General features: G+C 44.2%; 1 protein-coding gene across 1 annotated transcript in view; it reads right to left on the bottom strand.

The window, feature by feature from the left end:
• RSAD2 (radical S-adenosyl methionine domain containing 2) overlaps positions 1 to 12,007 on the bottom strand; it is an 18,494-nt gene that overhangs the window by 4,757 nt on the left and 1,730 nt on the right. The window contains exons 2-4 of the mRNA XM_010852037.1: positions 8,777 to 8,938; positions 4,479 to 4,708; positions 1,822 to 1,971 (exon numbers count right to left, since the gene is read on the bottom strand). Of these exons, the coding sequence (XP_010850339.1) occupies positions 1,822 to 1,971; positions 4,479 to 4,708; positions 8,777 to 8,938 (542 nt within the window). The remainder of the gene's footprint in view (positions 1 to 1,821; positions 1,972 to 4,478; positions 4,709 to 8,776; positions 8,939 to 12,007) is intronic.

The following is a 12,007-nucleotide window of genomic DNA, read 5'->3' as shown; positions in this document are numbered from 1 at the left end:
CCAGATCTTGGAGTGCCCCGTCCTTCCCTGTTCAGTGTTCCTCATGTGTGTGACATGCCTCTAACGGACCCCCTTTTCAGTGAATAAAGCAGAATCTCTAATGCTACTGCCTGTGTACTAAGTTGCTTCAGCCGTGTCCAATTCTTCGCCACCCCGTGGACTGTAGTCCCCCAGGCTCCTCTGTCTATGGGATTCTCTAGGCATGAATACTGGAGTGGGTTGCCAGTTCTTTCTCCAGGGGATCTTCCCAACCCAGGGATCGAACCTGTGTCTCTTATGTCTCCTGGATTGTCAGGCGGGTTCTTTACCACTAGAGCCACCTGGGAAGCCCTTTAATGCTATTACCTGGGAGCTTACTGAGGACTTGAACATTGCTTTCATTCCTCGTAACTAGTGACGTCTTTCAGAGGTATGCGGAGGGTGTATCTGTACTTCTGTAGGAAGTTGTACCCTCCCTACGTACCCACAGAGGTTGGGGTCTGCACATGTGTTTGCATAGAGGCCAGATTGTAAATATTTTTCAGTCTTGTAGGCTGTTGGTCTCTACGGCAACTTTAGTTCACCTTTCTTTACCTCTGACATAGGTGAGTCAGCCCAACCTTGCCTCTCACACAGCTGAGGTCAGCTAACTTTATCTCTGATGTGCGTGAGGTCAGTTAACCCTTTTTCTGATGTAGGTGAGGTCAGTTAATCCTGCCTCTGACATGGTGAGGTCAGTTAATTCTATGACTCAGGCCCCTGTGTTTCTGAAATGGGGGAGTGATTTCTGGTTCATGGTCCCTCTGTGAAGAACTCACCCAAGTATTAATAGTAATGCTTATTATAACGTATATGTTCTTTGATCTCACATTAACTGCATAATTAAGACAACTTTTATAAAGTCAAATACAACAGTGTGGACATATGAGTATTCTCCTCTGTTTTCTGTCCTCTTTTTGAAAGCTGCTCTGACCCCATCTGGGAATTTTCTTATTCATGCTCTGGTCAACATGACTTAGGAGTCTAAAGCATAAGGAATGAGTCCTTGTTCTGGAATTTCCAATATGATATAAGCATGTGAGGGAGAGATTTTGCTGCATGTTTATTCTTCGGGGGAAGATGGGGAAAGCTTTTGATTTTTAAATAACTGAAAAATAATAAAACTACCTATTTTAGAAAAATTTAAAGTCTGAAGAGTTATCAAGGTAGACAAAAATGATTGATAATCCATTACCCCAAGACGACTACAGGATGCGTACATACACACCCGTGCACACTAGGATTAAAGGTAGAATGGATTTTGCCTGTTGTTCTTTATTTCCACCCAATATCATATCATGCAAATTTATCCTGGCGCCCTAATGTACTTAGTCAGTATAACATTCCATACTGACAACATGAGTTTACCTGTTCTCTGTATGCTGAGTATCAGACTACCTTCAATTTTTTTTTTTTTTACTCCTCTCCTTAACACTGCAGGAACATAGCTTTGAACAAGAAGTTCTTTTTTCCTTTGGCTTCAGATAACACTCTGATTATTTACTCTGTGGAATCTCTGCAGGGTAGACATGCTTTGGCTGACATGGTTTAATCTACAGGACATATGCATTTGTGCTAACAAGACATATCCACTGTTCTCACTGGAAACCTAAAGATTTAGTACAGCTTCTATATCTACCATGAGACTCCTCCCCTTTCTCCACGAAACCCTCCCACATCCCAGCATGGGCAGCCCTTGGTGGAGACACTTTTCTCTTTGGAGCTACGTGTGTGATGGGAAACAAAATGATGCTCACTTTCTATTAATACACTTTAATACACTTAGAAAGTTCACTTTCTGACCTTCTGGTTAGACTCGGGCACCAAGCAGGACACATCCTTGTGGCGATCCAAGAACGCTTCAAACTCCTCGTCGCTGATCACGAACCGTTCCGCTTCTCTCAGAGCATCTTCTCCAGAGTTCTCACCCTCAATTATGAGACACTGGAAGACCTGAAACACAAGGGTGGTGTTGGCCTCCTAACGAGCTTTCCACCACTTTTTATCCCAAATTGCATTTCCCTCTGAACCAAGCTTCATCCCTCCTGAGCAGAGAAAGTGAAATTGTTAGTCGCTCAGTTGTTTCCGGCTCTTTGCGACCCCATGGACTGTGGACTGCAGCCCACCATGCTCCTCTGTCCATGGGATTTCCCAGGCAAGCATACTGGAGTGAGCACACATTTCCTTCTCCAGGAGATCTTCCTGACCCAGGGATCGAACCCACGTCTCCCGCATTGCAGGCGGATTCTTTACCATCTGCGTCACCAGGGAAGCTCAGCAGAGAAAACTTGTTCAACTGAGGAACATTCTAGAAAGACACTGCTCTGGCAAAATGAAAATGTGACCTGAAATTTAGGAATATGGTACTAAAAGCCCAAATATTCCCAAAATATAATGTTTTAAAAAACTGATCTAGGTTATATTTGATTTAGTCTTTTTTTTTTTTTCATAATATGAGTGAAATGAATTGAAGTTGCTCAGTCGTGTCCAACTATTTTCAACCCTGTGGACTGTAGTCTGCCAGGCTCCTCCATCCATGGAATTTTCCAGGCAAGGATACTGGAGTAGGTTGCCATTTCCTTCTCCAGGGGATCAACATTGGGTAATTGACCATCTTTTACAAAATTAGAAACTTCAGCTGAAATCAATGTAAATTCATAAGAATATTTTATATATCTAGAAATCTCTCTTAGTGTTCTGAAAATAATCTTCATGAGATGAACAGAATTGGAATTGGAAAGTATAGGAGAGGAACTCCTTTACTATTACTTTTGGGGGCATCTCTAGCCTTTGGGTTTGGAACATCAGCTAGTTATACCTATTGAGATGAACAGTTTTGGGGGACTTGAGGAATAGAAGTGATTTTTATGTATATATCTATGTCGTAGTTCTTCGATACAAAATAATCAGGTTTATAATACGCGTGCTCAGTCACTCAGTTGTGTCCAACTCTTTGCAACTCCATGGACTGTAGCCCACCAGGCTCCTCTGTCCATGGGTTTCTCCAGATAAGAATACTGGAGTGGGGAGTGGGTTGCCATGCCCTCTTAACAGGGGCTCTTCCTGACCCAGGAATCTTCCTGAGATGCACACCTCCTGCATCTCCTGCATTGGCAGGCACATTCTTTATAACTAGTGCCACCTGGGAAGCCATTTATAATACATCTGCCTATAAATTTTCAATTTTTTAGATCAGCATTTTATTGTTAGTATTTATACTGTGGTATTTTTAAAAGTAGTTTTTAAACCTTTATAGAAATGCATATTGTTTCTTACTACATTTTAGATTTAAGTGATGAAATATACCAGTTGAAATAGGCTTCCTAAAATATTTAACACTTTAATTTTGAGGTAGTCCCTCAAAAACTTTAAGGTAGTCCCTTAAAACCCTTTAGGTTTTAAGCCATTATGTGCATGCATGCCTGCTAAGTTGCTTCAGTCATGTCCGACTCTTTGAGACCCCATGAACCATAGCCCGCCAGGCTCCTCTGTCCATGGGATTCTCCAGGCAAGAATATGGAGTGGGTTGTCATTCCTTCTCCAGAGGATCTTCCAGACCTAGGGATCAAATCCAGGTCACCTGCACTGGATTTAATCCACTGCAGGAGGATTTTTTACCATCTGAGTCAAGGAAGACTCATCTGCTAGAGAAGGAGTCAAATACCGCCTCCTACATGAAGTCTTCCTGGTTTTTTGGCAGAATTAAACCTTTCCCATTTTGCCTTCCCACTTTATCCCAGCAGACATAGCTTCATATTCCATGAGTTTTCTTCCTCTCTTTTCCTTCCTAGAATTGAATTCTACATCCTATCTTCAGTTGTATTAGTCTGGGATCCAGCCACAGACTTTGATGGATTCCTGCATGACAATGACCAGGGCAGATTGTTAAGAATACATATTCAGGGGCTTCCTTGGCGGTCCAGTGATTAAGAAATCTCCTTGCAATGCAAAGGACACAAGTTCAATCCCTGAACTGGGAAGATCCCACATGCCTCGGAGCCACTAAGCCCATGCACCACGACTACTGAGCCCAGGAGCTGCAAATCCTGAGTCCACATGCTGTTAACTACTGAAGTCTAAAGCTTGTGCTCTGCATCAAGAGAAGTCACCATAATGAGAAGCTCACACCCTGCACCTAGAGAATAGACCCTCATTGCTGCAATTAGAAAAAAGTTCATGTGGCAGTGAAGACCCAGCACAGTCAAAAATAAATAAATCTTTACCAAAAACAAAACAAAACAAAAACCGACATATTCACACAAGTCCTCCTGCTAATCTGTTTCAGGACAGTGCGTATGGGATGAGTCCCCAGAAGCCAATTCTAAGTCTAGCAGCAAGAAGGACCAAGCTGGCTCTCTGAATCCAGAGTTCTCTGTATCCTTATCATTTTTGGTGTCCCTGAAGCAAATCTCTCCTGAATGCTCACTGCATTACAATCACAAAAGCAACGCAGTTGGTACCTTCCAGCGGACGGGGTTGAGCGCGGTTATCTGTTCCTTCATATCCTCGTCCACGTTGAATCGATTGATGACTGAGTTTATCTTGAAGGCCACTCTGTATTCCTTACACCATGTCCTCAGTTTCTGGAGATTTTCCACGTGGTTCTTCTTTCCTTGACCACGGCCAATAAGGACATTGACCTGTTCGTCAAAGCTGTCACAGGAGATGGCGAGAATGTCCAAATATTCACCTGAGGGAAAACGATCACTGTTAGGCTTTTCTGTCCAAGGAGGAAAACTTAGGTTAAGCTTTTCCATCCAAGGATGAAAGCATAGGATTTGGGGCCTCCCTGGTGGCTGACGGGGAAAAAATCGGCCTGCCAACGCAGGAGACACTGGTTCACTCCCTGATCTAGGAAGATGCCCACATGCCTCAGAGCAACCAAGCCTGAGTACCACTACTGAGCTTGGGCTCCAAGCCCAGGAGCCACAGCGACAGAAGCCTACACGCCCCTGAGCCTGTGCTTTGCAACACGAGAAGCCTCTACAAGGAAGAGTTGCCTCTGGTGCCCAAAACTAGAGAAAAGCCCTCACAGCAGGGAAGTCAGCACAGCCAAAAACAAAGAAATAAAATTATGTATATATATATATATATATATAAAAGAGCATAGGCTTTCAAGCCAGAGGTGGAGAACTGGAGCCTTAGGGACCACAGAAGTAGGCAAAAACGTTTTGTTTGTTCCTCCAGACATTTTAAAATGTTACAGGAGCTAAATCTGACTACATGTCAGCTCTGTGTCTGTTACTTTGACCTTTGCTTCCCTTTGCTATTGTTCACTAAAAGAATACTGTCCATACACAATGGCCTGCCTCGGAGAACCCTGGCCCTCTGCCTGAATGTTAAACCAAAATGCTTTTGTTCAGAGAAACACCCTGAACTTGTCCACCTGCAAGAGAAAAGAAACTTATACATGTCCTTCCTGAGGGCCCTTGAGGGAATAATTGCAAAACCTGGGGCCTTTTTACTTTATTCCTCATCTGCTCCAGACCCCAATGAGATGCTTATTTTGAGACAGTCTGCGATCTGGTCCTTCTGCCAGCTTTTGGAGTCAAGTCCTTATTCCTTGTCTCAACACCTCCTCTCCCAGTTTTAAGGCTTGTCGTGTGGTGAGCAGAGCGAGCTTCGACTTGGTAACAAAAATATTTCATGCTGTTTTTAAAGAGTTTTATTTGGGAGATTGAACATAGTCATTAAAAAGAATGAAATAATGCAACCACAGCAATATGGATGGACCAGGAAATTGTCATATTGAGTGAAGTCGGGCAGAAAAAGAGAAACATGGAATGATAGGGCTTGTATTGCAGAATCTTAAAAATGATACACAGGAACTTATTTACAAACGGAAACAGACTCTCTGACTTAGAGAATGAATGCATGATCACCGGGAGGGAGCAGGGCAGTGACAGCCTCGGGTCTGCGACTAACCAAGTGGAAGCACTTGGGACTGACCTGGACAGTCTATGACCATAGACTGACCATAGCGGTCTAAACTGCTATGTTTAAAACAGACAACCAACAAGCACCTACTATGGAGCACAGGGAACTCTGCTCAATACTCTTTAATAACCTTAATGGGAAAAAGAATTTGAGAAAGAGTAGATTTATGTATAACTTAATTGGAGGAGGAAATGGCAACCCACTCCAGTATTCTTGCCTGGGAAATTCCATGGACAGAGGGGCTTGGCCGGCTATATAGTCCATGGGGTTGCAGAGTGTGACACGACTGAGCGACTGAGCACGTGGAACACACTCTAATACAAAATAAAAGGTGTAAAAAAAATAGAGTGTAGATTTAGGATGTATCTTTAATAGTCTGAGCGTATGGCAACACTAACCCTGATCTCTGATATAGGACAAAAATCAATGGCTGTTCACAATTGGCTGTCAAAGTGTCTGCTATGAATAGTCCTTGCACTTTCTTGTTTTCTCCAGTGATCTTTTTTCTTTGCTGTTTTTCAGTCACTAAGTCATTCATGTCTGATTCTTTGTGACCCCATGGACAGCAGCATGCCAGGCTCTCCTGTCCTCCACTAACTCCAGGAGTTTGGTCAAATTCATGTCCATTGAGTTGGTGATGCTATCTAACCATCTCATCCTCTGCCTCCCACTTCTCCTCCTGCCTTCAGTCTTTCCCAGCATCAGGGTCTTTTCCAATGAGTCGACTCTTCGCATCAGGTGGTCAAAGTATTGGATCTTCAGCATCATCCTTTTTCTTGCTGCTACTGCTAAGTCACTTCAGTCGTGTCCGACTCTGTGTGACCGACCCCATAGACGGCAGCCCACCAGGCTCCGCTGCACCTGGGATTCTCCAGGCAAGAACATTGGAGTGGGTTGCCATTTCCTTCTCTAACTCATGAAAGTAAAAAGTGAAAGTTAAGTCGCTCAGTCATGTCCAACTCTTCACAACCCCATGGACTTCGGCCTACCAGGCTCCTCCGTCCATGGGATTTTCCAGGCAAGAGTACTGGAGTGGGGTGCCATTCTTAGACACTTCCAAATTTGCTACTTTGCACTGCCTTTCCAGACCAGCTTCTGAGCTTTTGCCCTAAGGTGCAACACTGCTCGTGGTCCTTACTCCTCACACCACACCTCTTGGAGGGAACGCACTGCCCAGGACACAGCCAGCAAACCCAACTCAGTCTTCTCTGCTTACATGGCTCCCTAACCCTGTCTTATCTCTCTAAATCCAGTTCCCAAAGCTTACTTTTGAATTTCTGATGGTCACCTTTGACTGAGTGACTACCTTCACGGGTGTTTTGTTGCTGACTTGTGGCCCTGTGCTCCTCCTGTTAACCTTTCCCAGATGGGAAGTACAACCCTCTCCCACACCCCACCCTCCCCTCCCCCACGCCCATATTTCTTCATTGTTTAGGAAAGAGGGTTTCATCAGAGATTCCCGTGAACATCCTCAATAAATCGTACATGCAACTACCCTTTGAGTGATTTCAAGACTCAAACAACTCACAGAAAGCAAACACAGAACATTTACCCAAAGAGTCCAATCAGAACTGTTTACTAAAATGGTAGTAGTGCTCTGTGCTGACCTAAATGGGGTGGAAATCAAAAAAAAGAGGGGATACATGTAAACAAACAGCTGATCCACTCTGCTGTACGGCAGAAACTAACACAATATTGTAAACAGCTATACTCCAATAAGAATTAATTTTAAAAAACTGTTAAAAAACAAAATAAATAGAATAGACTAAATAAATAAGTTAAATAAAGTGTAATAATAGCTAACATTTTTCAAATGCTTCCTAAATTCCAGGTACTGCTCTAAGAATATTAATAAGTGTAAGTGTTAGTCACTCAGTCATGCCCAACTCTTTGCAACCCCATGGACTGCAGCCCACCAGGCTCCTGTGTCCAAGAGATTTTCTAGGCAAGGATACTGGAGTGGGTTGCCATTTACTTCTCCAAGAATATTAATATCTATGTAAAAATTAGCACTAAGGGACCTCTACAGTCTTAGGCTTCTCTGGTGGCTTAGTGGTAAAGAATCCACCTGCCAATGCAGGAGACACAGGTTTGATCCCTGAGTCAGGAAGAGCCCCTGGAGAAGGAAATGGCAACCTACTCCAGTATTTTTGCCTGGAGAATCTCATGGACAGAGGAGCCTGGCAGGTTACTATCCATGAGGTCACAAAAGGGTAGGACACGACTTAGTGGCAAAATATCGACAGTCTTAAGACCAGGCGTTCGTAACCCTGATTGCAGAGTGGAATCCCTTTGGAGCACCCCAAGTTGGAATGTCCACACACCACAAGGCTCTGAAATAAATAGTCTGGAGGCCGGTCCCAGCAGTGATGTCTTATTTAAAGTTCCTCAGTAGCCAAAAAATACATAGCCAGAGGGGAGAATGACTATTTTAGTCCAATCCCTCAATTTATACAGGACACTACTAAAATAGAGTCATTTCCATAAATACTCTAAAAATTAAACATGAATAGGAAACAATAAGGTCAGGGCTTGCCAAACTGTCCACTGTGTTCATCTTCCCCACTAATGACTCAACTAAAGCTACTTTGATAATGGACGGGAGCATCTGCTGGTGGGTCCTGCTATCTGCTTTGCCATACTTGTTTATGAGAGCCCTACTGAAACTTGGCGTGCAGCCTGAAGAGAGATTACAACAAGCATACTTGCTTTTTTCCTCCCTTCGGATCCCCAGCAGGCCAGGCCAGAGGCCCAGGATGGAAGGAAATACAGTGACCAACAGTGACAGAGGCCAGAGTCACATGCCGTGGGGGCTGCTCACCGTACTTCTGGAACCACCTCTCGCGGATCAGGCTCCCGTTGCTGACAATGCTGACGCTGGGCAGCTGCAGCTCCTGCTTACAGAACTTCACCAGCCTGCCCAGGTACTCGCCCCGGTCCTGGAGGAATGGCTCCCCGCCTGAGAAGTTGATCTTCTCCATACCTGGGACAGACAGCACATGGAGTTTCCTTCTATTTTAGCACTTCATCAACATCCATTATCATTTTAATGGCAAAAGTAGAGTTTTCTCAAGGTAATAGAATGAGACTGGAGAGAAATGGCAAATAGATAGGGAAACAGTGACAGACTTTATGTTGGGGGGCTCCAAAATCACCACAGATGGTGACTGCAGCCATGAAATTAAAAGACGCTTGCTCCTTGGAAGAAGAGCTATGACCAACCTAGACAGCATATTAAAAAGCAGTGACATTACTTTGCCAACAAAGGTCGGTCTAGTCAAGGCTATGGTTTTTCCAATAGTCATGTATGGATGTGAGAATTGGACTATAAAGAAAGCTGAGAACCAAAGAATTGAGCTTTTGAACTGTGGTGTTGGAGAAGACTCTTGAGAGTCCTTTGGACTGGGAGGAGATTCAACCAGTCCATTCTAAAGGAGATCAGTCCTGAATATTAATTGGAAGGACTGATGCTGAAGCTGAAACTCCAATACTTTGGCCACCTCGTGTGAAGGACTGACTCATTTGAAAAGACCCTGATGCTGGGAAAGATTGAGGGCAGGAGGAGAAGGGGACAACAGAGGGTGAGATGGTTGGATGGCATCACTGACTCAATGGACATGAGTTTGGGTAAACTCCGGGAGTTGGTGATGGACAGGGAGGCCTGGCGTGCCACAGTCCATGGGGTTGCAAAGAGTCAGACACGACTGAGGGACTGAACTGAACTGAACAGAGAGAAATGGAGCTAGGACATAGGTCCAAGGACATAGGTCCAAGCTCCAAAGCCTTTGATCTTTCGAAAGTGAGTTTGCCCTCCATCCTGGCTTTCCCAGGACAGTCCCGGTTTACAGAGACCACATCTCATCAGTTGTTCTTCCCAGGACCTGTTTTGCTGTCAAATGTTTCTGCAGTAGGACAGTGATAAATTATATCATCTCACTCTTCATAAGCTAACATGCTAGGAGGCAGCTTGTGTGACAAGCATTATTATTCCAAATAAAATATTGTTCCCTAAAAGTGTGATTAAGCAGGGACAGGTAACTGGGGAAAGTGAAACAGTGTGTTGGCCAGCAGTGTAGCCCGTGATGAGTTTGAGGAGCAGGCCAGAGGGGATGAGTGAACGAGAAGACTGAAGGAACGGGATGTAGAGATGCAGCTAAGAGCTTAGAAAAGGAGCCATTCATTCACAGTGGTGGCAACACACAATCCATCCTGTCACAGCTCAGGTCAAGAGCTGTGACGATGCTCATAATGGCTGTGTTCTATTCAACCTGCTGTGTAAAAATCAGAGGAGTAAATAATATATTTTGGAAGCATCTTCATCCAGAGTGGTGGTGGTTTCGTTGCTTCAGTCATGTCAGACTCTTGCGACCTCATGGACTGTAGCCTGCCAGGCTCCTCCATCCATGGGATTCTCTAAGAACTCTGGAGAATTCCTTCTCCAGGGAATTCCTTCCTGACCCAGGAGTCAAACCCAGGTCTCCTGCATTGCAGGCAGATTCTTTACCCACTGAGCTACGAAGGAAGCCTCTTCCTCCAGTGTAGCAATTTTAATTTTAAATGTAATGTATATTTACATTTATTTTCTTAATTTAAATTTAAAAGGAAATTTAAATTTTAACAGTCACCAAAATAGATTTTCCTTCATTTACCAGAAATTTCACTTACAGGACATGCCACCCATACTATACCCTAACCATCTTAACTAACTTTGGTTTTATTTACTTAAAACTGAGAGGTCACAATATGTATTAATCATAACTATAATAGTTTATGCTCTACTGAAAAAACAAGAGCATTCATTTATTTGTGGCTTGTAGAAACTTTGTAAGATTGATATATGAGCTATCATTTTGCTCTATATTTTAAAGAATATTAAACTGATAGTCAGAACGTCAAATTTCTTGGCACATCTAATGAGTGCTGGAGCAGGAGCTCAAATACTGGCCTTATGAATCAAGAGTCTAAGTTCTTTCCACCACCTTAGTCCTCTCCTCATTTGTTCATTCATGCATTAATTCATCTATTCAAAAAATTCATTAGATTCCTATTACCTGCTAGATATTTTGCTAGATAAAATGATTAACAGAATGTCAAGTTTCAGTCTTAGAACTCAAACTCTTGGGGGACCCAAGTATTAAAAACAGAACAGTAAAACAAAAGAGCACAATTTTAAACATGCTATAACAAGCAGTTAGGCTGCTTCCATTCCTTGGCAATGTAAGTAGTGTGCTGTGAACATAGCACTGTGCCATGTGCTTAGGTGCTCATTCATGTCTGCCTCTGCGACCTCATGGATTTTGGCCCACCAGGCTCCTCTGTCCATGGGAGTCTCCAGGCACGAATACTGGAGTGGGTTGCCATTCCCTTCTCCAGGGGATCTTCCTGACCCAGGGATCGAACCCCAGCCTCTTGGGTTTCCTGAATTGGCAGGCGGGTTCTTTACCTCTAGTGCCACCTGGGAAGGTATCTTGCATGAAGAAGACCAGGAATATTTCTAAGGAGCTTTGAAAGTTCACTAACAGAGCCTGGGGTGCCTGGCATTCCAGAAAGAGAGAACAGTGCGATCAGGGTCCACGAGGAAGGTGTTGGGGGAGAATTGTGTCACGTGATGTGCCCATAGCATGGGGTCCTTCAGGAAATGGGGTGAGGACAGCAGCATGGTACTTGAAGCCTGTGCTCACAAGTTTGGGCTTGGAAGCCAGGGAAGAAAGTTCAGTAGGGGGAGTTATGCATCCAACATATATTTCCGTATGATCACGTGCTTTCCGTGGGGACAAAGGGACAATGAGATGAACTGCAACAGTCCTGGTGAGAAATACCAAGATGCTGAACTAGACGCCACTGGGAACGACGGTGAGGTGGGTCAGGCGCTGGATGAGCTTCGGATGACCGGGCAGACATACGGGGAGTGAAATACGTCAGATCCAGTAACGGTCAGGTGCACGTTCTCAGCATGCTGCTGCTGCTGCTGCTGCTAAGTCGATTCAGTCGTGTCCGACTCTGTGCAACCCCAGAGACGGCAGCCCACCAGGCTCCCCCATCTTGCCTGGGA

The sequence above is a fragment of the Bison bison genome, unplaced genomic scaffold, assembly GCF_000754665.1.
Source record: "Bison bison bison isolate TAMUID 2011002044 unplaced genomic scaffold, Bison_UMD1.0 scf7180017864307, whole genome shotgun sequence".
In the NCBI taxonomy this organism is placed as follows: Eukaryota; Metazoa; Chordata; class Mammalia; order Artiodactyla; family Bovidae; genus Bison; species Bison bison.
Note: the sequence above shows the minus strand (reverse complement) of the source record. Positions and strands in the feature narration are given on the sequence as shown.